Below are 22,545 nucleotides of genomic sequence, written 5' to 3' on the forward strand. Positions count from 1 at the left end.
TTTTGTCTGGATTTATACTGTAGAGCTATGTCTCCATTTGCCTCAATCCTCTAAGGGTACTTTCACACTTGCGGCAGAGGATTCCGGCAATCCTGACGCAAACGGATGGCATTTGTCAGACAGATCCGGATGCGGATCAGTCTGACAAATGCATTGAAATACCGGATCCGTCTCTCCAAAGTCATCCAGAAAACCGGATCCGGTTAATGCCAATGCCAACTAATACATTTCAATGGAAATTAATGCCGGATCCGGCATCCTGGCAAGTGTTCAGGATTTTTGGCCGGAGAGAAAACTGCAGCATGCTGTGGTATTTTCTCCGGCCAAAAAACGTAAGAGAGAACAGACCTGATGCATCCTGATGCATACTGTACGGAATGCTCTCCATTCAGAATGCATTAGGATAAAACTGATCAGTTTTTTTCCGGTATTGAGCTCCTGTGATGGAACTCAACACCGGAAAAGAAAAACGCTAGTGTGAAAGTACCATAACCAGGGACAGGAGGGCTCTCGATTTGAAAACCACCAGAATGGGGATTTGAAACAAGTTATTCCTGGAGTACCCCTTTAATGCAGTTGTGTTATGGAAACAAACATTCATTTCTAGGAAATAAAATAAGGTTCATGAAGCAAGGCTGTTCTTGATGATAGCTTTGGAATGCTAGACATGCTATGTACAAGGCCGTCCAATGACACTTCTTACAATATAGTGAGCGTACAGGCGGCAGACTGATAACAAGTGAACAGCGCAGACTACCATAATGATATAACACATGTACGCAATGCCACTGTTGTTGTCGGGCTGTTAGATAATGTACAATCTCCACATAGGTCACGTCATTTTACAAATCGTTTTTACTATTTTCTTAAGTGTAGTTTGATAACAGGTTCTTATGCAGGAAAAGTTGGCCATACATTTTAGAGCTAGCTTACCTCACCGCACCCCATCTATATGTACACCCGGCCAAGAATGGGAATAGATGATTGAGTCACTGCCAATTTTTTTGATCAAATCCAACAGCCAGAACTTGCTCTCCCCTAAAATTTGCAGTTGTGGTAGAGTCAGAAGTTGACAAGCAGCAAATGTTGTGGGAGAGCTGGGAGGCCGCCATACACATTAGATGGTCGTCTGTGGGTCAACATGACAGTGTCTATGCGGTTGCAACATCTCACAACTTATGGACAAGAGCATGGCCATAGATACTTGCTTAACCTTAAGTTACAAATTCATGAGGCTGTCTGATTTAGGCAACCCTTTTGGAACCCTGTTCAGGCCCATCACTTTATCAGGGATCTCCAATAGTAGAAAGGACGCTACTGACTGCATTCATACAAGCTGGCCTCTACTCATTGAGAGTTGTGGGCGAACCGTGCTCACTGAACCAAGTGGATGTACATGAGGTCTAATCTTAGAGAGTAGCAGTGAATTGCAGAACTTACTACATGATAAATCTGGAAAGCACTGAAGGGCATTGCTATCTGACTTGATGTAGACAATTGTGTAAATTTGATGTTGGATTTTTAAGGAAATTGGCTTTCAGGGATATTGCCCCCCAAATCACCAGAAGTAACTGACCATTCTGTTCCTCACATGCTCGGTGGTGTCTATAATTGCCTTAGCAGATGCCTCATTTCACCTAAAATCCACTTTAATCACAGCTTATGCCATATGGAAATGAGAAGTTTGGAGTCAAGGAGATGGAGACATTGAGAACTTAAGTCAAACACACTGTGAACTACTCCTGCCCCATCAGTCTTGATTATGTCTCTTAGGACAAGAAGCGTCATCAACAGCCCATCCCAGATCTCATGTGTGCATAGTTACGTCCTACTCTCAAGCGCATGCGCAGTGTGGCTGGGTGTCCTTGCCCTGGCTGCACATATGCCTCAGACCAGGCAAGTCTACACTGGTTAACTGCGCATACACCAAGAACAGGACATGACAGCATGTACACCAGATCTCAGGAGGGCTACTGATGATGTTACCCGTCCTCAAGGACATCAATCAACACTGAGGAGACAGCTTTTGGGCTCGGCAAGCTTGACTTTAATTGTCAATGTCTCCACCCTCTTGACGACAAACTGCTAATTCTGCATACAACACAAGTGGTGATTAAAGTTGATTTTTGGCAAAATGAGGCTCTGCTGAGGCAATTATTACACCACTGGGCATGCGAGGAGCAGAACAGTACTCCTGGTAGCTCGGAGGGGGGATTGTAATATCCAGCTGTTTTGATGCGACAGTAATATCCATGGAGTTTAAAGACAACCTGTCACCTTTCCTGACATGTTTTAGTAAACAACTGTATCCCCCATGAGATAACAATTCTGGAGCATCTTTACTGAGAACTGTAGGTCACCTGGTTCCACTCTTATTCCTCCTAGCATTAGTAAATAAATTGATAACTGGGTGTTACCAGTTGGGAGTGTGTCCCTACGTAGACTAACACTATCCAGTCAGTGCTGACAACATAGAGTAAAACGCAATTGTCAATGTATTCATATATTTATAGCAGGAATAACAGAGGAACAATGTGAGGAATATGGAGTATGATTTCATTCCTGCCATATGCTCCAGGAGTGGGCATAGGAAATCAAACTCCACAAGGGGGGCCTGTTTCAAAGCGCAGCCAGATAGCAGAGGTCAAAGAACTCCGCAGGAGGTCCTAGCCAAGCAGGCCACTTGCGTACAATTTCACACCTCCATCCAGCCAGCCAGGAACCCAACTAATCGAACAGGAAAAACCTCTCTGCAGGGAATCTAAGCCATTCACCACTTCAATCAACTTATCAGACCTCATGGAACCGGCGATTCATAAGGAATTATGAATAGCCCGTGCATCACATACATAAGTCAGTTAGATATTTGTGTCCCTGTGGCCAAGTCGGTCAGGCTCCTGCTCTTGGTTTGGTAATAGGATGCCAGGGAGGGGAGATATACATATCTCCCCACAGAAACCAAATAACGGTACCAGATTTGGACTCTACTTGTAGCCGGAACCCAGACGGTTCCGTTGCTCCCACAACCATCTCCCTGCGACCTTCTGGTCTGGAGCTATCAACCCTAAAGTGTTTTGTAGGTCTTTGGGCTGCCCGGACCAGCTGGGAAGGGGGGGACCCTTCCCAGAGGCGGAAAGGGGAGGGGCCAGCTACAGGTCAAAAGGCTCACGCAAGCCGGCAGGCGTGTCTTTCTTCTGAAGGGGGGCCACGCTGCATACGTGTTTGGAAGGGACCTGGAAACGGTTGACATCACTGCCTCCCATGTGACTACAGCCAAGACTTACAGAAACCCATTATTCATCACCACCCAAAGGACTCATCCATCTGGTAAACTGACTTTTGTGCTGCTTAACCCTGTTGTACCACGCCATCTGTATTTACCACTCAGACCACTGTATATATTCTCTGTGTGTATAGTGTTATATCTAGTGCACCCTTAAGGCAATTAAATATATAATTTAATCTTGTGCTGTTCTGGTATCTCGATCACGAATCCCCACGTCCGTGTTTGGGCCTAGTTATACGCTACCGCGGGTTGGTTTCTCACCCTATATAATCCCGTTAGCGGACAGGGCTTATATCAAACGAGAAACTGGTGGCAGTATACCCGGGCTGAGGAAGCGCCGTTTCACTGGGGCAGTGAAAAGGCTCTCTCAGCTTGTGGCCTCTCTGTGCCCATGTTGACAGGAGGAGTCTGTGTAACCTGTACCAAGCTGACCTTACCTGCTCCTCAGGGACGGCGTAACGTCCCTCCTTGGTAACCAGTGACTATACCGTATCTCGCTGGCTCTACGTATTTGACGTCCGGTGGCAGCAAGGTGCGGTATTCTTCACAAACAGCACAACACAAAATTTTAAAAAAGATACTTCAGAATTGACATTTTATGGAGAATGTAAGTATTGGCAGATACGCCAGGTGAGGAGAAAGGATTAACAAATGATCTGTGACAAAATGAATATTAGACATCAGAGGTTTCTTTGATCTCATTAGTAGAGAGGAAGTTCTTCTGCATGTGACAGCCAAACTTCCTTCTTCATAGGCAGTGTATCTAGATGCACATATCTACGCCCAAGTGCTCAAACAGGGTTAGAAAGGCAAAATTTAATTGACTGGAAGTTAAGGTTGCTTTAAGGTACGACCATATGGTCAGGAATGGATCATAAAAGAGGAGAAAGTATAAAGGACAGAAACAACTCTTTTTCTAATTCACTCCTGGTTTTGGCTTCCAAAACTGCATCAAGAAACTTGACCATGTGGTTGTACGCTTAGACAAGCGTAGTCATCACGCAAATGATCAGCCAAGAGCTATCAGCCGGTGTTCCTCAACCCAAAGTGCATGCTATATTGATAGACAAGGGAAATTGATGGATGAGAATCAGATTGGTATGTACCCAGCCGATGGCCATCAGGAGGGCTTATGGTCTGGCCATTGGCCCACCGGGAAATTTCTCTAGGGTGTATGGCCAGTCTGACCCTCATAACTAGAATGTGCCCAGTAACATGAGTCTTGACTTCAAAGTGGAAAGCTGTGCACAATGGAACATTTTGCATTACATAAAAGACTGTCATTGTTTTGATCCCCTTGGGTGCTGGGTAATTTGAGACAAACTGAAAGGAAACTCTGACAACAAAAAGCCTCCTAAATTTAGAAAGTGTCGTTGTAGGCAGTTCTCTGATCAGACCCTAAGTGCAAAGGGAACTGGGCTCCACTTCCTGTAAGTAGAGCTGTAATACCGAAAGAATAGATAACTAAATCACTTTCTTTACACAAGACAGATGTGCGCTTTATCTATGCCGTCAGACCTTCTACCATGCACCAAACTAAGACATGACCACCCCAAGGACACAAGCTTATCTGCTAGACGCACAACAGAATTAGGCCTCATTAATACAGAGCTCAGATCCGACCTGCATACGGTCAGCAGCACATCACTTGGTTAAACAGGGTGATGGGTTGAGGACAAGCAAGGCCTTTTGGTGCTGCATGAAATATGTAATCACCCGACAAACGAACATTGAACTGTTTATTGGCTGGTCGCCTGCCCATTTACACAAGGTAATTATTAAGAATGACTGCTCATACGAATGTTCATTGCTGATCATTAGCCTGTGTAAAAGGGCCCTACAGACAATTCTGTCTGCATGAGCCATGTCAGGAGGTCCTACGGATCTGAATTACGTTGTCGTAGGTACCATATTATCCACTAAAAGCAATGTATCTATGGGAGATATTTACTGAATCATGACGAAAGAGCATCTGTCAGCATGATCAACCCGATTAAACCAGGCCTACTGCCTGATAGGGTTAAACCTACTGGGGGAGATTTATCAAACTGGTGTAAAGTAAGACTGGCTTAGTTGGCCATAGCAACCAATCAGATTCCACCTTTCATTTTTTAAAGGAGCTGTGATAAATGAAAGATGGAATCTGATTGGTTGCTATGAGCAACTAGGCCAGTTCCACTTTAAACCAGATTGATACATTTCCCCCACTGAGTTAACTGCACATGCACCAATTCAACATTCACCAGCACATGCGCAGGCATACTGCTTGTTAGGGTTAAACATGCTGAGTTAACTGCACATGTACCGATTCAACATTACCGACACGTGCAGAGTTCGAGTGTCAGTATGACTTTCCTGATGATGAGATACATACTGCGCATGTGCCATTTTACCATCCATCAATGCATGCACATTTCAGATATTAGCATTGGTTATTTTCCAAATGCAGAAATCTGATCTGTGCATGCACCACTGAATGCAAAGACAGTGAGATTGCATGGCCCTGCCTGTGACTCAAGGGGAGGGGCTAGTCACTAAGGGGGAAAAGAAAGTGTTAAAGTGGTGCTCGAGGGGCTAGGCCCACCCCTCAGTGCTCCAAACACCTAACTAGCATATTGAATAAAGTGCATATTTACAGATTTGAACTGATGATGGATGATTTAACTTAGCATGATCAACCCTAAGGCTACTTTCACACTTGCAGTAGCAGGGTCTGGCAGGCTGTTCTGGCGGGGGTGCCACCGGATGTCCGGCCCGGACCCATTCACTATAATGGGAGCGGGCTGGAGCCGCAGCACGGCAAACATGACGAGAGGCGGCCGGACAAAAACTACAGCCTGCTGCGGTTTTTGTCCGGCCGCCTCTCAGCCCACACTGCTGCCGCCAAGTGTGAAAGTAGCCTAACCAGTAGTATGCCTGGTTAAATGAAGTGATCATGCTGACAGATGCTAATAAAAAGGAACTTGGAGGCACACAGAGGTTTATTATAACCACATAAGACAATATATTATGGATCCTTAGAATGCATTCTGATGCACTCCGTTCATGTTTATTCAGTTTTGTCCCCGATGAAAATGAATGGGGAGAAAACTGAAGGGTTTTGCTGCGGTTTTGAGATCCTGGGATGGATTCTCAAGACCGTACAGTAAAACGCAGATGTGACAGTAGATCATTAGGTAATAACAGTATTCAGCTCCGGGGTTTCTTACAGTCCACATGCATCCACAATCCTGCTATAACGTGACTACTCTACGGGCTCTAGTGTAAAAGTGCCACCTACCAGAATGCAAATCACTAGAGCAAGGTCTAAGTACACGTTCAGCCAACAGGCAAGCAATGCTTGGAGATCTCATCTCTGCAGCCAGTGGGGTAGTGAATGCAGCCCTAGACTATAATACCGGCTGTAAATCAAGATCAGTACAAATAATACAACATATCTGCAGTTACTCAACTTGCAGGTAACAAATATCTAAGCGAACTGTAAAATAATGTTCAAAGGTAAATGTACACTTCCTCAACCAGATGTAGGACACTTTACATGAAAACCATATACACATATACCAAGCTTTCTCTAAACTTATAATAAAAACTACGTTAGAACCGTATATTTGGTAAGAGCGCTTTAGAACTTAGGGCACATTTATTAGGACCGGAGTCACGAAGAAGCGCCGGCGTCTCCATAACTTCAGCGGATCCACCGCCGCTTCTAAATGTAAGACAGCTTCCGAGCTCTCTTACATTTAGACCATTTTCTGGTAGAAAAAGCTAAATGAGACAGGCCTGTGGGTCCGTGCCCTTCCTCGCCCATACCACGCCCAATTTTTTTGACCTGGAAAAAGTCGCAGATTGCGGCACAACAAACCATTGCTCCACAATCGGCGCCTGAAATATACCTAATATAGGCATATTTCAGCTTCATAAATCACCCCCGTAATCTTACAAAGGCAGTATATCCGCTACAGCAGGCCTATGACAGTAATATGTACTTCCATACAACCTCTTGACTTGTACTGAGGTATAATACAGTACTCATAAAGGTTTATGGCCCCTACTGTACCTTGATATACTGTACCACTAACCCAAATGGATATTTTCTTTCAGTCAGAATGAAATACCTTTGTTCCATGTTCAGATGCTGTATTACGGTAGTAGTATTATTCCATAGAAGTACTGCGACCGGGGTGCTCTATGAAGGTAGCGCCCAGGGGCACACTGAATGTCCATGGGTCAGCAGTATACGGGAACTCCTTGCACCTCTGCCTAGGTACAGTACTTGTGTGTTACTGTACATTCATCCCATTTACATGACTCGCTATCTATAAGCATTACAATAATACAGGCTACAATGGTCGTTGATTAAATTCCCATCTCTGGTAAAAGTCATTTAGTAGTCTGTCCCCTTCCCTCAGTGCTTTGTGCCATGGGCAGGGGAGTACCTAGTCTTTCAGCACCTCCTCCCCATGCCAAATTCTTGACCTAACCCCTTCCCTTCAGCCAGAGGTGTAACTTGACCAGCATGCATAATACCGGTGTCGTCTTATGCAGCACAAGGGTCTTTGGGCCCCCTCAGGCTCCTGGGCCCAGTAGCGACTGCTACCTCTGCACCCCCTATAGCTACGCCCCTGCATGCAGTGGTTTCTGTCCAGCCAAAAGCCAGAAATGGGCTGGATGCCCGTCGGATTCTGTTAAAGTCAATAGGGGGAGGCGGTATCCGACTATGTCGGATACGGTAACTCTGGTGGTCTGTTCCTCTGTCAGATTACCTTTGGCAGAGATTAGCAAGACTAAGGTTTATTTCCCGCATGAATTAGATACTTCATTGACTACAATTAACATAGCAAAGTAATAAACACACAAAAAAAAGGAAAGCTGATGAGAAATATTCCGAACCATTGACATCTCAGCTAGCATACAAGGCTCTGTGGTTTAGCAGGCCTTCCCACTCAGAATCATCATATTCCAAGCATTTTTAGCAAGAACACACATTCTCCATGGCATCAAGCAACCCACTCTTCAAAAAATAGCTTGTAGTCTGCCAGGTTTACAGCGCGCTTGGCAAACCACAGAAAGGGGAAATCCTTTACCTTAAGAAAAGTTATCAGAAATATCTAAAGATCTGCCTCAACGAACCAAACGGGGACTTTATGAGACATCACAGAAAACTGCGGCCTCCGACACGTGAAAGGGAAACTCCGAAACCCCATTTTGCAACTGCTAGTTTCAGCGCCCTTGTAGAGCGCAGTATAATAACTCACTGCTCATATTTGCAAAACTCAATGACATGTGGGAAAACTGCAACACAGCAGAGGGAACAGGTTACTGAAAGCTATCTGGGCATCTGTCAGCAGATTTGTACCTATGGCTGACCTGTTCCATGTGCACTTGGCAGCTGAAGGCATCCGTGTTGGTCCCATGTTCATAGGTGCCTGCATTGCTGAGAAAATGATGATGTAAAATGCAAATTAGCCTCTTGGAGCAATGGGGGCGTTGCCCTTACACCTAGAGGCTCTGTTCTCTCTGCAATTGCTGCGCCCTCTGCACTTTGACAGGGCCAGACAGGTGTGATGACGTTTACACTGCCTGGTCCTGTCAATCAAAATGTAGAGGGCTTGGCAAATGCACAGAAAGTGGAGCCTCTAGGTGCAATGGCAACGCCCCCGTTGTTCCTAGAGGCTCATTTGCATATATCAAAGCATTATTTTTCTCAGTAATTCGAGCACATATGAACATGGGACCAGCACAGATGCCTTCAGCTGCCAAGTGCACATGTGAGGCTATTTTCACACTAGCGGCAGGGTGAACAGCCTGTCGGATCCGTCCTGCCGCTAGTGTGAACGTACCCTAACAGGTCAGCCAGTTTCATAGGCACAAATCTGCTGACAGATGGCCTTTAATCCAATATTTAGTATAAGAATGACACAATACAGAATGGGCTACTACCATTTATTACAAATCTGATCGTTTATGTTATATAAAGCTTAAATGGGGATTTGATATTGATGGTCTATCCTCAGGATTGGTCATGAATATCAGATCGGTGGGGGTCCAACACCCGAGGCTGATCAGCTTTTTGAAAAGGCTGCTGCCTTTACAGCTTATCGCGCACAGCGCCACACATTGTATAGTGGCTGTGCTTGGTATTACAGTTTAGAACTGGCTACGTGAACGATGTACGGTAATGTCACATGGCCTAAGAAGAGGCCTAAGCGCTCACGGAGTGCCATGAATTCTTCAAACAGCTGAGGATAGACCATCAATATCACATTCCCAAATAACCCCTTTAATCATAATAAAAGGTTATGCAAATGTGTGATGTGCTATTTTAAAGCTCTCAGTAGAAACATTATTTGACATCCAGAAGCTAAAAATGGTTCCTACAACTTAGCAGAGGGTACAACTGAATCCTGGTAAACTGCACACATCAGAAGTGGCAGAAATCTCTGCCCCCATTTATTTTGCTACAATGTTGGCAAAAAGTATCCGTTCCCATTGGGGGTTGTTTGCCTAAAATGGATATCACTGTATGTAATTCTCAGCTGGGAGCAGGCCTAGATCCGTACAGGTCTTCAGTCTCTGTAGGTAAATAAGGACCTTCTCATTCACTTACAGCAAGCATGGATCATATAAAAGGTGAGGAATTGGACCACAATGGCCCACACTAAAGTATGTGCACTGAGATTTTGGCATAAGTTGCACCAATATATGCGGCTATGACTAGAGAAATGATCTGTGCCTCGGCCAAGGGGGCGAGACTTAATGGAAATGAGGAGTGACCTAATACGTGCCAAATTCTGCCGCAAAGTAAGCCAAGCCATAGTTGGCGTGTTGCCAGAGAAAAGTGTCTAACCCTGCCCCCGATTCATCATCTGGCCTCAGCCCCCTCTGGTACAGGTCTTCACAGTCTGTCTAAGCTTCCACCATTTATAGAATGAGTAAATCTGCCCCAAAGTATATTACAAAGTTATAGAACACTTCATTACACTCTAGTTAAAGCGTACCTGTTCCATGAATGATAAAACTTTAGCCGACCTTTATGCAGTGTGACTTGTATCTGGCCTTTTTTAAGCAGTTTTTTGCTCTGCTATCTCCATCTCTGATTCTCGACTGTTCCTGAGCTGATGGGTGTAGAGTAGCTGAAATGATGTCTTCCCATAGAGTACACACAGAGATCGGAGATTCTGCCTCCTAACTCCCTCTCACTCACAATCAGCCAGAAACAGCATTTAAAACATTATTGAGCAGGAAGAAATGAGTAGATTGATATATATATTTTTTTTGGGGGGGGAATTCTGTAAATCTTGCAATTTATACATTTCTATCTTTGCTTTTTCCACATCCTGTGAACAGCTATTGATACAGAGAGGAGGTGTTATCAGTGATTGATGGCATTGTGTGTAAGGCTACTTTCACACTAGCGTTTTTAAATGATCCGGCAGGGATCAGCAAAAAACGCTTCCGTTACTGATAATACAACCATCTGCATCCGTTATGAACAGATCCAGTTGTATTATATTTAACATTGCCGAGACGGATCCGTCATGAACTCCATTGAAAGTTAATGGGGGACGGATCCGTTTTCTATTGTGTCTGATAAAACGGATCCGTCTCCATCGACTTGCATTGTGGATCATGCCAGATCCGTTTTGCTCCGCATTCCATGACGGTAAGAAAACCGCAGCTTGCAGCGTTATTCTGTCCGCGATGGGGATGCAGCCAAACGGAACGGAATGCATTTTGGTGACTCCGTTCTGTTCAGTTCAGTTTTGTCCCCATTGACAATGAATGGGGACAAATTGGAAGCGGTTTTCTCCGGTATTGAGATCCTATGACGGATCTCAATACTGGAAAATAAAAACGCAAGTGTGAAAGTAGCCTGACTGGCAACTGCTTCCTGCATTTCTTCAATCCTGGAGAACAATTATCAACCGCACTTTAAAAAAAAACAACTAAAAACCGATTGACAAAAGTAAGAAAATCTACTGAGACAGCCTTTAATAAAAGTGTAGACTGTGTGACCACACCATAGATCAGCATTTAACAGCCTTTAGGTAATGTGCAGTGATGTAACCAGAAAGGTCTGCATTTACCAAAGGTCACAAAGTGTAGAAAAGAACTTTAGACTCTTTAGTTTATTATCAAAGCTTCTATAGAACTCATGTACTGTACGCTAAAAATACAATGCTGCATACAGACATGATAGATAGATAGATAGATAGATAGATAGATAGATAGATAGATAGATATTAGATAGATAGATAATAGATAGATAGATGATAGATAGATAGATAGATAGATAGATAGATAGATAGACAGACAGACTGACATAGAGGTATGGATGGATAGATATGAGAGATAGATAGTTACAGTATGATAGATAGATAGATAGATAGATAGATAATAGATGATAAATAGATAGATAGATAGATAGATAGATAGATAGATAGATAGATGATAGATAGATAGATAGATAGATAGATAGATAGATAGATAATAGATGATAAATAGATAGATAGATAGATAGATAGATAGATAGATAGATAGATGATAGATAGATAGATAGATAGATAGATAGATAGATAGATAGATAGATAATAGATGATAAATAGATAGATAGATAGATAGATAGATAGATGATAGATAGATAGATAGATAGATAGATAGATAGATAGATAGATAATAGATGATAAATAGATAGATAGATAGATAGATAGATAGATAGATAGATAGATGATAGATAGATAGATAGATAGATAATAGATGATAAATAGATAGATAGATAGATAGATGATAGATAGATAGATAGATAGATAGATAGATAGATAGATAGATAATAGATAGATGATAGATAGATAGATCGATAGATGATAGATAGATAGATAGATAGATAATAGATAGATAGATAGATAGATAGATAGGAGATGGATAGATAGATAGATGATATATAGATATATAGATAGATAGATAGATAGATAGATAGATAGATGATAAATAGATAGATAGATGATAGATAGATAGATAGATAGATAGATAGATAGATGAGATAGATAGATAGATAGATAGATAGATAGATAGATGATAGATAGATCGATAGATGATAGATAGATGATATATAGATAGATAGATAGATAGATAGATAGATAGATAGATAGATAGATCGATAGATGAGATAGATAGATAGATAGATAGATAGATAGATAGATAGATAGATAGATAGATAGATAGATAGATAGATGATAGATATATAGATAGATAGATGATAAATAGATAGATGATAGATAGATAGATGATAGATAGATAGATAGATGATAGATAGATAGATGATAGATAGATAGATAGATAGATAGATAGATAGATATGAGATAGATAGATAGATAGATAGATGATAAATAGATAGATGATAGATAGATAGATAGATGATAGATAGATGATAAATAGATAGATAGATGATAAATAGATAGATGATAGATATGCAGTCATAATAATGACAGTATATTGATGCACTGTAAGTACAACCATTCATTACCTGAAATAGATGAAACAAGGGGAGTGGATACAGGGATTGTACGTTTGACGGTTATCTAATGTCTGGTAGGTTATGTATGCTGACTGTGCCAATATGGAAAACGATGCTGCCGGGCACAGCACTAGGTGCAATCTAGGAATATAAGCTCCCGAACCACTAAACCATCTATAGACAATGACGCAGACTGTGTGCTAGAAGGAAGACACAGTTAAAAAGCTTTTATAAGGTTAAATGTGTGGCTTGGCTGGGCTAGCATTAAATTCCACCCAAACCACAAACTAAACAGTCCCTCTAATTAGCTATTTCCTTTTCATAACTGCAGTCCCTGAGTATATCATAAAAACATGTGAAACCTGTCCAACTGCCTTACACATATTCTGTGAGTAAAGCAACACCAAGACCCGGGGAACGTCATCCTGCCCAGAAACCTAGATTAGCCTATGGGGGAAATGAAGAGTCTTCACTGGTTTTCACAAGTTTTAGCAAAGATCCAACAGGTTGGATCTTTGCATTTTTATAGAATGAGCCTTTCAGCTTGTAACTCTGACAAGTGGGGACATCAAATGATTCCAAAGCCAAGCAACCACATCATGATGAACGTCTCCATCCAGGGACACATGCCATAGGAAATCACAGCATAGTGGTCAAGTATGGGCACCTTGTCACCAATCCATAAGTAGGTAATGTGCACCTCTTGTGGCAACAAAACCCTTCTATGTCCTTTATGATCGTCACCCAGATGATGAACATGTTGTGCCTCAGGTAGCACTAGGCCTCATACCTAGGTCATATTGCAATCATACAGATTTACGGTAATATGCATAAAAGGCAACTTTTAAAAATAAGATGAAAAATGTAACTCCATACAAAACAGTGAAGACTAGAATATCTGCTTCATGGGTAACTTCAGAATTGGAAGGAACATATGGTTGTCACTTCTCCTTCGGTGGACAGAAAGAAACTACAATAGTATGACACCATACATGAGACACAAAGGAATGTAGACGAACAACCCAAACTTTATTTAGCTTCTCCTTTTCTAAAGCTATTAAGTGTTTCTATTGCTCTGTAACCTAACATTGCAGCCAGGCCATGAGTGGTCTAGTCTAGTCTCGACAGAAAACCTCAGAAAGTACATCAAATCAAGACAGGCACAGACAGAATAAGGCCAACAAAACATACAATGGATTCATCCATGGGAAACTACAACGAGCATTCTTCTGCTTTTATGTCTAATTTAATATGTCTTCTAGTAGGCCACGCTCAGAGACAACTGAAGGACCAAAAATGGTGCTGAATTTAAAGCATCTTCTCATATGTGCTGATAAAAATATAGATTGAATAGAATACAGAGGCGTAGGGCCTACCATATCACACTTCTGTGCAGGTCTGGTGTTTGCGTAAAGGGCATCTTCACATCTGTGCTAGTCATGTCCGTTGTTCTGAACAACTGAAATAGTGGAAATGCCAGATTCGACACCTAACTGGAACCATTGACTCTAATGGAGTGTATTCGGTTTCTGTACAGGTGTTCGCTTATTTTGTCTTTTTTTTTTTGGCAGGACTTTTTTGTCCACTCTTTTTGGTGGAATCTGCAACGGAAGCCCCAAACAGACCCTCCAATATAAATGTGTACAGGTGTCAAGGTTCAAGTCAGATGTCAAGCTATTGGACAGACTTATGTAGCTCTATTCATCCCCAGGATAGGTTATCAATATTAGACTGGTAGCGGTCCATGCCTTTAAGGTGGACATACACCAGTTGTTGGTAGATGTAGTCAATTTTGGTGATATTTGATGGTCATGTAATGTCTATGTTGGGACATTAGGTCAGTAGCAGACCCACCAAAATTGTATAGATCTGCCAAAATTATCCGATATATAAGATCCACTTTAAGGCCTTATTACACTGCCCGATGTTCAGCAGTGTGAGCGCCGATGGATAGTTACATAGTTAATACGGTTGAAAAAAGACATACGTCCATCAAGTTCAACCAAGGGATAGGTGGGGGCGCCAATCCCAGAAGGAAGTGAGACTCAGATGATAACACATCCATCGGCGCTCGTTTGCACTGGCCTGATTTCACAGGGGCCCAAGCAAACAGAATATGGGAGGAACAATTACTGCCTCATTCACTTCTACTGATCCTAGGCAGCACATCCATGATTACACAGGAAGGTGTGCTGCCGATAAGGGCTGATTCACACCACCTATATCAGATCTCTCAGACCGACCGTGGCTCCGCTGACCCGGACTGACTGTATGGCAGTGTTTTATGATACAGTCAGCTCATATGTGATGGCGGGTCTAAGGACAGTACAACGGACTTGTGATCAGATAGGAACTGACTATCATAAATGACTATGATGCAATCAGTCCGGGAGATGCGGCTGACACGGGGAACGGGTTTCCTGGGTCGGTCACGGTCCTGTGAATCAGTCCTAATCCTGCATCCTGATGAAAGATACCCTGAGCGCTCGTTCCATTATACAGGCCAATTACAGGGAACAACAGGCCCGGAAATCATGCCCTTAGTCTAGTAACTCTTTATCTTTTTGAGTAGACTAGTAGACACGTCCAACAAATCATGGACTACCCAACCACCTTGTGGTTTGAGAACCTACAGAAAATGTTCTACCACATGGAAGCTGCAGTTGGGGGTTATAATGAGATATATCTTTACAAATATCCAACCAGGTGGGGCTTTATCAAGAGTGGTCAAATGGACCAGCCATGGCAGGCTCTACATTCTACCATGGACCACCATCAGCACCTATGTTTGGGGGGGCTGCTTGTAGCATGTAAAGTGATGGCAGCCCTGTCACACCTGTCCCCAGGAGGAGGCCAGGCAGCCTCTCACCACACTGCCAATGACACCCCATTTCCTCTAATGCTCTTTCTCAGCCAGCCCGGGCCTTAGGGGGTTAAAGGCAGGGACCGCCGAGCCCAGTTGTCACCCACCTCCAGGGTCCGGATCTCCTGCTGCGCCAGGTCGTTCGAGGCGGCGCACTGGGTGCGGAGCCCCCGCAGGTTGGACATGGTGATGTCGATCATGTTCTGGATGAGCTCGCAGTGCTCCCGGGCGGACAGGGCCAACCGGCTCTCCCCGCTCCCCAGCCCATCGCCTGCCGGCTTCTTGTCTAGCAGCTTCCGACTCTCCATCTTCTCGGCATCGGGAACCGCGCAGCCAAGGCAGCTAGATTATAGCGTGACAGCGATCTCGTCGGCGGCAGAAAATGCACGATCAGATCGTACAGACCGTGTGTGCAGAAGCGGCCATGTAGATTTACCGAGAGAGAAAGTGGCGATGGGCAAGGATAAAGGTGCCACAACGCCGGGCATCAATGCAGGGTGGGGACTAGAGAAAGTCCATCCGATCCTCGTCACTCCCCATACAATGCACGGACCGGGGAGGGAGGGGGTCACGACCAGCGAGCTATTGCGATTACATAAAAACCATAATAAGGGGGAGGAGAGGGGGCGATAGCCTGACAGCAGCGCGACACTGCACTCGCCGATCGCTTCCCCCTCTCTCTGCTGGTTAATGTCAGAGCTCGGGTCACCAGCAAGGGATTGTGGGGCTTGTAGTCTCCAGCAGGAGGGGATGCTGCTGTCACTTGTCTGACGCCGCCCCTGCCCTGTGCACTGCTGGAATACCTGAGTCACTCCAGGCGGGAAGCCATGCTGTGGCCCCTGCAGTCCTGGGGCCCCGACTGACGCCTACAGAAAGGACCTATCACTAGCTCTACAATCTACACTACTCAAAAATGTGCTTTTTATTTAAGGAAGCCCCAGGTGATATGATTTCACATACATGGCATATAATATAAAGGGTTAATTCTATTGCTAGTCTCCAAACCACTGGAATAATTTTCTACCATACCCATACGGGGGTACAGAGGCTGCTCCAGACCTGAGGGGGCGCAATAGCTCAGTATGGAATCCCTGTACTGCCATTTACTGTGTTCACTACTATGAAATCACTGTGCTGATTACCTCTATACTATTACATCACCTTACACCATCATGCTGTGTTCATTATATTTGTGCTGTGACATCACTGTGTTCATTATATTTGTGCTGTGACATCACTCTGTTCATTACTTCTGCACTGTGACATCACTGTGTTCATTACTTCTGTGCTGTGACATCACTGTGTCCATTACTTCTGTGCTGTGACATCACTGTGTTCATTACTTCTACACTGTGACATCACTGTGTTCATTACTTCTGTGCTGTGACATCACTGTGTTGATTACCTCTGTACTATTACATCACTGTGTCCATTACTTCTGTGCTGTGACATCACTCTGTTCATTACTTCTGCACTGTGACATCACTCTGTTCATTACTTCTGCACTGTGACATCACTCTGTTCATTACATCTGCACTGTGACATCACTGTGCTCATTACTTTTGCACTGTGACATCACTGTTTCTGCACTGTGACATTACTGTGTTCATTACTTCTGCACTGTGACATCACTGTGTTCATTACTTCTACCTGTGACATCACTGTGTTCATTACTTCTACCCTGTGACATCACTGTGTTCATTACTTCTGCACTGTGACATCACTGTTTTCATTACTTCTGCACTGTGACATCACTGTGTTCCTTATTCTGCACTGTGACATCACTGTGTTCCTTATTCTGCACTGTGACATCACTCTGTTCATTACTTCTGCACTGTGACATCACTCTGTTCATTACTTCTACACTGTGACATCACTGTGTTCATTACTTCTACACTGTGACATCACTGTGTTCAATACTTCTGCACTGTGACATCACTGTTTCTGTACTGTGACATCACTGTGTTCATTACATCTGCACTGTGACATCACTGTGTTCATTATTCTGCACTGTGACATCACTGTGTCCATTACTTCTGCACTGTGACATCACTGTGTTCATTACTTCTGCACTGTGACATCACTGTGTTCATTACATCTGCACTGTGACATCACTGTGTTCATTACTTCTGCACTGTGACATCACTCTGTTCATTTCTTCTACCCTGTGACATCACTGTGTTCATTACTTCTGCACTGTGACATCACTGTTTTCATTACATCTGCACTGTGACATCACTGTGTCCATTACTTCTGCACTGTGACATCACTCTGTTCATGACGGTGGTATTGGTTATCCACCGTTCGACCCCTAACCATTCTCCCCTCTATTCACTCCAGACCCCATCACCAACCCTCACATCTATCACATCCCAACATGCCCCCCAAAATGACACACGGACACCTTGGTTGGAATAAATCGGCCACAGCAGCCGTCTTTTATTAACATATAACATAACATATAATAAATAACAATTCTCCACCCCCCCGAGGGGAAGTCCTTGAAGCCCCCAAACAACCGCAAATACCCCAGTGGGTTAGCCATCTTGCTTCCAGCCGTTGTCCTCCAGCTCAGAAGCACCACTGAATGGCCCCTTTAAAATCCGTCACCACTGGGAGTCCAGCCCCAACCATGGAGCCCTCCCAGCATCCTCCTCTGTGAATATGACCAACTTCAAGGACCTCCCCCCGCCACAGCCACCGTGACACCAAAACTACCATAACCTGCCCCATTCCCCCTTTTTTACCACCACCGCACCCCCATAAAACAAGGGAGGGTGGGCGGGAGCTCTTTTGGATCCTGACAAAATGGCCCCCGGTCTCACCTCAGCTACCCTATTTAACCCTATAGCCACACCCCTAAGCTTAAACCACCCAATCCCCCCATTTCCAACGATCCTCCTCCCATCCCCACTAACTCCACCTAACCTACACACTGGGGTCTCCCTAAACCAAACCCCCGTCATGCTGCCCTCCCCTAAGGCTGCGCCCCCAGTCCGGCCATGACTTGACGGTGGTATTGGTTATCCACCGTTCGACCCCTAACCATTCTCCCCTCTATTCACTCCAGACCCCATCACCAACCCTCACATCTATCACATCCCAACATGCCCCCCAAAATGACACACGGACACCTTGGTTGGAATAAATCGGCCACAGCAGCCGTCTTTTATTAACATATAACATAACATATAATAAATAACAATTCTCCACCCCCCCGAGGGGAAGTCCTTGAAGCCCCCAAACAACCGCAAATACCCCAGTGGGTTAGCCATCTTGCTTCCAGCCGTTGTCCTCCAGCTCAGAAGCACCACTGAATGGCCCCTTTAAAATCCGTCACCACTGGGAGTCCAGCCCCAACCATGGAGCCCTCCCAGCATCCTCCTCTGTGAATATGACCAACTTCAAGGACCTCCCCCCGCCACCGACGCACAGACTTGACCGCCTTAAGTCTGCGCGTTCCTCCACAAACGCAAGGCCACTTCAATCCCCTCCTGGATTGCAAGGCTCCACATGTCCAAGCCAACCGCATTCAAATGCACCCCGTCCGCCCGCCAAAACCCCCCTACACCCTTCTCAAGCTCCAAATGCCTCACTGCCACAGCACCATTCCTGGCCATGAACCGTCCCATCGCCCGGTTCACCTTAACCCGCGCCCTATTAACACCTACCACTGAACGAGCATCCCTCCACACCTTCCTAGGGACAATATCGGACCATACCGTCACCATCCGCGGGAACAATACCCACAACCGCAGCAAGTCAAATTTTATCCCTTGCAACAACTCCCGGAACGGCCGCGCCACCAGGTCGTTACCTCCCACGTGCAGAACTAAAACCTCGGGTGCCCTGTCTTGCCTTGCAAACCTGTGAACCTCCGGCAACACCCCAGCCCAAACCATACCTCGTCGCCCTATCCACCTCACCACCGCCACGGACCTCGAGAACCCTAGTTGCTGACCGTCCGGCCGAACCGCTGCCCGGACGGCCCCCCAAAAGACATACGAATGCCCGAGGATCCAAACTAGGGCCGGCACTGCATCTGCAACGAGAAACAAACCCAAGAACAAACAATAATGACATTGCAAAACACCATCCACCTATCCTACCCTGACCCCCCCCCGGCCGCTCCCTCACAGACTATGCAATCTAATGTATGATCTAAACCGCACAGACTCCCAACGACCAATCCTTTTTATAATTTCGTCGCCCAACCCCCACCTCGCCGCCTCCGTTGCCGCCCCTATCCTAAAAGAATGACTCGAGTACCCCTCCGGCCCCAAGCCCAAACGAACCAGGCATTTTGAAAAAACCGCCGCAAACTGAAAACGCGACAAAAAAGAATTATCCTCATGCACCAACAGTGGCGACATCCCACTCCTCCTGTCCCCCCAGTAATCCCGTAAACTCCTCACTGGGCACATGGTGCAATCCGGGACCCCAAACAATACCACTCTCCGACCTCGACCTTCCGCATCCGTCTTGGACCGGCGAATAACGAATTCCAATCTGTCATGGAACAACTCCACATCCGCCATCTGTAACCCCCCAGCCTTACGCACTGACGGACTCACCAACTCCCCCACCCTTAACGCCCCAAAGAACGCCAAGGAAAATGCCAACCGGAACAACCGAACCTCTGAGGCGGAAAAACACACCCCCCCCAGCTGCTCCCCCAACTTCAACAATAACCCGAAGGACACCGGTCTCCTGTTATCCCCTCCCGTACTTGCCCTTCGCCACCCTTTCATCGCCCGCATTACCAAAAATGACTTAGTTACATCCGGCCGCTGCCTACACTTAAAACCGAATGCCAAACCGGCCATGCAATTATTCATCCTAGACACCGACCACCCCTCTTCCCTACAGTGCCCCACAAACAACAACATTGGGACCTCTAACTCCCCATCCCCCACATCCAACTTACTGCACCAATCCTCCCAGTACTGCCAAGATTTCCGATATAACTCCCACGTCCTAGGTGCCAGCGATGCCTGAATAAGCTTTGCTACCGTTCGTCCAGTACCTCCCATAGACAACTCGGGCATTCCCTCCCAAACTCTTCCGCCTCTGGAGCCAACTGCCGGAAACGGTCCCACTGTGAACGAGAAAGAGCGTCAGCAACCCCGTTATCCACTCCCGGCACATGAACCGCCACCACCCAGGCATTGATCAACAGACACTCCAACACCAACCGTTGCAACAACCTCACCACCAACTCCGACGAAGCCGACAACCCATTAATCGCCTGCACCACCCCTAGGTTATCACAGTGGAACCGAACCTTCCTATCTCGGAACTTGTCACCCCACAAAACCACCGCCACTACAATAGGAAACAACTCCAACAAAGCCACATTCTTCACCCAACCTCGCTCCACCCAACTGTCAGGCCATTGACCCGCACACCACTGCCCCCGGCAATAAACCCCAAAGCCCTTGCTACCCGCTGCATCCGAAAACAACTCGAAATCGAAAGAATTCACCACATCACCCATAAACAACGAGCGACCGTTATAACGCTCCAGAAAGGAACTCCACACCCTCAAGTCCGCTCGCAATTCCTTACCTAAACGCACATAATGATGTGGCGAAATCACCCCCCCCCGTTGCCATAGCCAACCTCCTACAGAACACCCTCCCCATAGGCATGATCCGACAAGCAAAATTGAGTTTCCCGAGCAGCGACTGCAGTTCCCGCAACTGCAATTTCTTTAAACGAGACGCCCTTGCCACCTCTCCCCTCAAATCCTCCAACTTATCTAGGGGCAACCTACATTCCATCCTACCCGAGTCAATCACTATCCCTAACAAACTCAACTCTGTAACCGGCCCTACCGTCTTATCCGTAGCCAACGGGACCCCAAACAACGACTCTAAAGTATGCAACAATAAAGCGCACACCCTAGAACCCGACGGACCAATACATAGGAAATCATCTAGGTAATGAATGATGGATTTACACCCCGCCGAGTCCGCCACCGCCCATTCCAAAAATGAGCTAAACGCCTCAAAATACGCGCAGGACAGGGAACAGCCCATAGGCAGGCACCTGTCCACAAAAAACTCCCCCCCCCAATAACATCCCAACAAGTGTAAACAGTCTGGGTGCACCGGTAACAACCGAAACGCCGCCTCTATGTCAGTCTTTGCTAACAGCGCCCCCCTCCCAAACTTCTTAACCCACTGCACTGCCGCATCAAATGAGGTATAGACCACCGAACACAAGGCGGGGTCAATACCGTCATTGACCGACGAACCTTTCGGAAAAGACAGATGGTGGATAAGCCGAAACTTACCCATCTCCTTCTTCGGAACCACCCCCAATGGTGACACCCGCAAATTCGGCAATGGTGGAGCCGAAAAGGGGCCCGCCATCCTGCCTAAACTGACCTCCTTGCCCAGTTTCTCAGTCACCACCTCCGGATGCTCCAATGCTGACCTCAAATTTTTCCTAAGCAAAACCGCTTCACACTGAACAAACGGGATCCGAAAACCAACTGAAAACCCATCCCACAACAACGCCGCCGCCTCTCTATCCGGATACCTGTCTAGAAACGGGCCCATCCTTCCCAGACGTACCGGCGTCTCACCCTTTGCTATTGAAATCCCCCCCCCTCTGTCTGTTCCCCCTAAAGCATCGCGCTGCACCGTGAGCCCCCCCACACACTGAGCACTCGTGCTTGAATTTGCACTTGGCTCCGAATTTACATGTTCCATCATTAAATGCGAAACACAGCCCCTTTGCTGACGCTGACGCAACATTAGACTGCCCACTACCTCCTGCCTCCCCCCGAAAGGACTGGCCCTGTCTCACTGGCGCAGTAACCTTCAACCACAAAGCTATATCTTTGTGGTCCCACTTAATCTCTGGCCTCACCGC

At 45.6% G+C, this 22,545-nt stretch overlaps 1 protein-coding gene across 3 annotated transcripts in view; it reads right to left on the reverse strand.

The window, feature by feature from the left end:
- Positions 1-16,359, reverse strand: part of KSR1 (kinase suppressor of ras 1) — a 154,228-nt gene extending 137,869 nt beyond the window's left edge. For all 3 annotated transcript variants that reach the window (XM_040424872.1, XM_040424873.1, XM_040424871.1), the window contains exon 1: positions 15,771-16,359. In XM_040424872.1, the coding sequence (XP_040280806.1) occupies positions 15,771-15,971 (201 nt within the window). In that variant the 5' untranslated portion in view covers positions 15,972-16,359. The remainder of the gene's footprint in view (positions 1-15,770) is intronic.
- Positions 16,360-22,545: the final 6,186 nt, after the last annotated feature.

This window comes from Bufo bufo, chromosome 3 (genome assembly GCF_905171765.1).
Source record: "Bufo bufo chromosome 3, aBufBuf1.1, whole genome shotgun sequence".
In the NCBI taxonomy this organism is placed as follows: domain Eukaryota; kingdom Metazoa; phylum Chordata; class Amphibia; order Anura; family Bufonidae; genus Bufo; species Bufo bufo.